Source organism: Penaeus chinensis, chromosome 4, assembly GCF_019202785.1.
Source record: "Penaeus chinensis breed Huanghai No. 1 chromosome 4, ASM1920278v2, whole genome shotgun sequence".
In the NCBI taxonomy this organism is placed as follows: Eukaryota; Metazoa; Arthropoda; class Malacostraca; order Decapoda; family Penaeidae; genus Penaeus; species Penaeus chinensis.
The window spans coordinates 2,978,964-2,983,963 of record NC_061822.1 but is presented as its reverse complement, the minus strand read 5'-3'; the positions used below and the strand labels follow the sequence as shown (position 1 = coordinate 2,983,963).

Here is a 5,000-nt window from a genome sequence, read left to right as displayed (position 1 = left end):
ATCTGTTCATTTCTTCAGTGGTACTAATTCAGGTACATATTTTCTATTTGAATTGATTGAATTTATAGTCAAACTTATGGATTGTGAATGTAGTAGTTCTTGAATCATTTGTGAATCCTCATTTATGCTCCTAAATGTTTGCTGGTGAAAATTATGATGATGATTCAATATATTTTCTCAGTTTGCTAAAGGGAAAAGTAGCATCTGGAGTTGTTGCAGTAGTGGTCTTACATTTTGCACTGCATATTGCTTGTTTTGCCATATTGCATCTGTCTCTGAATTGGTGGAGATTTTGTTAAGGCCAGTAAATTTTTTTTGTCACTTTTATAGCATCACTGGTACAGTTATTATCACATTTAAAGCATCACTAGATTTAGAAAAATTAATAAAAATGAATAAAACACTTTCCTTAGATCTATCTTTCATATGACCGATATCTTTTTTTTTTTCTCTCTCTCTCCACTAAATATCCAGGATTGCAACTTGAACGACCTTAGCAAGATGGCGGATAGCAGTAGTGGAGGAGGATCTCAGCCTCCTTTCATCCCACTGTCCCCACCCAAGTGTGAAGTGGACGATTCACCTCTGCAGGGCAAGATGCTGAACAAGAATAAGGAATGTAAGTTGGTTTTCCTTTCTTTCTTTTTTTTTTTGGTTTATGGGGATGAAGTAGGTTTGCGTTTATTGTTTGCCTTACGTTGTCTTCAATCTGTTTTTTATTTTTTATTTTTTTCTTTCTTTCTTTCTTTCTTTCATTGCTGTTTATTGTTGGATTCTCTCTCTCTTTCTTTCTTTCTTTCTTTCTTTCTTTCTTTCTTTCTTTTTTTCTTTCTCTCTCTCTCTCTCTCTCTCTCTCTCTCTCTCTCTCTCTCTCTCTCTCTCTCTCTCTCTCTCTCTCTCTCTCTCTCTCTCTCTCTCTCTCTCTCTCTTTCTCTCTCTCTCTCTCTCTCTCTCTCTCTCTCTTTCTCTCTCTCTCTCTCTCTCTCTCTCTCTCTCTCTCTCTCTCTCTCTCTCTCTCTCTCTCTCTCTCTCTCTCTCTCTCTCTCTCTCTCTCTCTCTTCTCTCTCTCTCTCTCTCTCTCTCTCTCTCTCTCTCTCTCTCTCTCTCTCTCTCTCTCTCTCTCTCTCTCTCTCTCTCTCTCTCTCTCTTTCTCTCTCTTTCTCTCTCTCTCTCTCTTCTCTCTCTTTCTCTCTCTCTTTCTCTCTCTTTCTTTCTTTCTTTCTTTCTTTCTTTTTTTCTTTCTCTCTCTCTCTCTCTCTCTCTCTCTCTCTCTCTCTCTCTCTCTCTCTCTCTCTCTCTCTCTCTCTCTCTCTCTCTCTCTCTCTCTCTCTTTCTCTCTCTCTCTCTCTCTCTCTCTCTCTCTTTCTCTCTCTTTCTCTCTCTCTCTCTCTCTCTCTCTCTCTCTCTCTCTCTCTCTCTCTCTCTCTCTCTTTCTCTCTCTCTCTCTCTCTCTCTCTCTCTCTCTCTCTCTCTCTCTCTCTCTCTCTCTCTCTCTCTGTTTTGTTTTGAAAGTCTTAAATTGAACAAGAACATGATGAACTAAATCTTATGAAATTTAGATAAATAATCAGCCTAATCTCCTTTCCTTCCTGTCTGCTGGCTGGGCCTCTCACTCCCTCACTCGGTTTTCTTTGACGTTTAGTCACACCTGAAGTTACACTGACATGGCATTCGAGGATATTACTTTGCAGTCAGAAATACCAGCACTATTGCGTGATTTTGTGTTGGGAGTGTAAATTAGACTTTGGCACCTTTTATATGTAGAGTAATGTATATCACTCTACAGCTATATAAAGTTTTAGTTATATCTTGTGATGTGCTACAGTCCGTCTCCTTTTGGTGTTTACGCTCTGTTCAGTGTTATTGGTGCTTAAATGGGGCAGTTTACAACCAGTGAATTTGTGCTGCCTGTGCCTATTATACCAGAGTGTCGTAGGACTAAATACCACTGTTTAAAGATGATGAGCCTTTTGGAGATTTTTGAACCCCATAAAAGTGGTTTGTTAATGCCGTACCCCTGTACAGACTACATTTTCTACCTTGATGATGTAGGTAAGCAGTAATTGTGCGTGGAGTTACTATACCAGGCATATAAATGTAAACAATAGTTGTTGGGTTGGGATATTGAATTTAGAAAATATACAAATGTAACATTATATTTAATTACAGCAGCCACTCCCCCCCCCCCCCCCTTGCAAAATGATAGATGAGTAGTGGGTAAATGTTCATGCAAATATTGTGTTTATCAAGCCAAAATGAGATTATAATGACCAGAAAATATCTCATTTGCATTTTTGTCTGTTTTTGGGTTGTACGCCTGGTTATTCCAGCAGCAAGGCAGGCACTGTTATGCAAAATAGATTTCAAAATATATGTAGACTATTTTTTTTAAACTCAAGAGAGATTCAGAACACAAACTCACTTGTTTGATTGAATATCTGAGCTAATTGATTGAGACATTGATTGAGAAACAGTACCTCTTTGATTATCAGTTTATTTAGCCAAAAAAGGACTTGTTATGAACCATGTTATTAACTTTATTTATTAACCTGAAATCCTCCCTCCTCCATCTCTCATCCCATTTATAAACATTCAAGAAGTGCGGATTCTGAGAAAGGAATTTCATTAGACTAATCAAAAAGTTAATTGTTCTATGATGGAAATAACTATTTTATGAGCTGAATAGAAGGATCTTGATAGATTTTGAGGTAGATAGATAGGTCATTAATTTATAAGGAAAAGCATTCTGTTATTAGCATGAAATCAAGAGCATTATATTATTAACAAATGATCATTAAGATATGATTGAAAGGCACTCTCTCATTCACATGTAAGGAAGGTTTATTGAATGTATCAATTTCTGCTCAGCACACACAACTATCACTTGTCCTTGGCAGATTACATGTAGCGGTAAATTTTTTTTATCTTCCCTTTTATCTTATTATTATCATCATCGTTAGCAGCAGCATTAGCATTTTACTGTGATTCCTTTGATTGTTTTGATTATTGGTGTTGTGTGTTAATGTTTTTGTTAATGATGTTAATGATATTGTTGTTAGTATTAGTATTAGTATTATCATTATCATCAATATTACTTTGTGTACAGGACTGATTTGATTCTTCTTAATGAATAAGTATGAGTAGACTAAAAAGCTTTAATAAACATCCATTTACATGAAGAATATTTTGTCTAAAGTTGTTCACTTGTTATTTTTTTCCAGCCCTGAAAGTAAAGCTGATGCTTCGGCGGCCTCGGGAGGATCTGGTCAGCCGCGGAGTCATTCCTCGTGAGTACCTCCTGGGCGTCTGATCTCCTTTGTGTGATGCGTATTTGTATTCACTGAGAATGTAACTTTTAGGGATGTTATGTAATGCAGCATATTATCATCTTTACTTTTCTATGAATAAATCTATCAGCCGGTGTTTCAACTTCTCTTTATTCATCGACAGCCATGAATACTCCAGCTGCCTTCTACGAGCAGCGGCAGAAGCTAGACATGGCAAAGAAACATGACATTCTCAAACAGAAAATGCAGCGGAGACCTGACAGAGAGGAACTTGTGCGACAACATATTTTAGAAGGTTGGTGATTATCTTGTTTCTTTGCTTGATACATTGAAATATGTCTCATTATTAATATTATCATCATTATTGGGAGTAGCAGTAGTGTCAGTGCCTGCTAGGAATTGCTAAATTTATATTAGATGTGGTTGAGTGAAACAGAAGAGTTACCTCATGCAAACACAGGGATTTTCTGATGGACGCTGTTGATACATTTTATTCATATCGTATAACACACATTTATATCTTTTAACACAGATGCACCTGGTAATATTGACCCATCACTAGTGGAAAAACAGAAACAGCTGAAGAGAGCCAGAATAGCTGATGCCATAAGTGACCACCTCTGTCAGCGGCCTGGCCCTCTGGAGCTGGTCAGAGCCAATATCCTCCATACTTCAGAAGACTTGGAGAAAGCTGTTAAAGGTGGGTGTTTTTTTTGTTTTATTTAAAATGAAGTTGTGTTGGTATAATCAGCATAGAAATAGTGTTTTGGAGAATTTTGAAGACCTGGGTGTAAATAGATGGAATAAGGTACAATAAATATATATAAAGTAAAAATAAAAAAGAAGTGCAGATATAAAGAAGAAAAAAATGAAGATAGAGCTTTTGTTATGGTAGCCTCGTGAGGGTGGAAAGGCATCTCTGTAGGTTGTCTTATGTGGAGTTATGTCCATCATAAACTTAACATTCTGAATTAGGAATAACCTGCACAGAAATGTTATTATGTGTGAAGAATTTGAAAACCTTTATAAACATAGCTAGATGGCATTTACATTAATAGACCTTTGTGGTTTTGTAAGATTTTCCTATTAGAGTTTTATTAGGCATATTTAGTGCAGGAATACCCAGTTGGAGGAATCAGAAATAGGTAAATTTGAGTAGATTTTAAAGTATTAATGGAAGTGCAAAGAAAAGTAAAGGAATTTAAATGGTTTGGGACCTTTTGGGATTTTATGAAAGTAATTTGCATAAGTACTACACAAAGGGGAATGGTTGGCTCTATTATTCACATAAATTTAGATGCTATTGATGTATGTACTATTTCTGGCTCAGTGGTTCAGGTAGTAGATTCATGTTTATTTAAGTTTTGTTAATGATATGGTGTCTACAATTATTTGCATACAGAAGTTGAGAAGGAAGGAGAGCAGCTTTTTTATAACTATATTGACAAATGATTGTATTTTTCATATTTTTTTACACCTTAGTGTTACTATGGTATGGTTGAATAATTTGGTCTTGGAAATTATCAGTCCAATTTCAGGAAACCAAAAAAATGGCAACTCACTCTGGTGTCTTCTGACTGAAAGCAATTTTCAGTAAAAAGTAATAGAAATATTGTATAAAAGTTTTAAAAACCCAAACATTTGTAAGGAAGTGTTAAATTAGATAAGAATTTTTTAAAAATTCTTAATTGAGGAGAGCTGCCAATTTTTCCT

The 5,000-nt window shown here is 35.9% G+C and overlaps 1 protein-coding gene across 7 annotated transcripts in view; it reads left to right on the top strand.

Annotated features, from left to right (window-relative positions):
- LOC125025030 (myocardin-related transcription factor B-like) overlaps positions 1-5,000 on the top strand; it is a 50,822-nt gene that overhangs the window by 34,812 nt on the left and 11,010 nt on the right. For 5 of the 7 annotated variants that reach the window (XM_047612886.1, XM_047612880.1, XM_047612883.1 and 2 more), the window contains exons 3-6: positions 475-619; positions 3,222-3,287; positions 3,451-3,582; positions 3,820-3,987. In XM_047612886.1, the coding sequence (XP_047468842.1) occupies positions 475-619; positions 3,222-3,287; positions 3,451-3,582; positions 3,820-3,987 (511 nt within the window). Of the gene's footprint in view, positions 1-474; positions 620-1,626; positions 2,053-3,221; positions 3,288-3,450; positions 3,583-3,819; positions 3,988-5,000 lie in introns of those variants that run through there. The other 2 variants (XM_047612882.1, XM_047612884.1) reach the window with 2 other exon arrangements.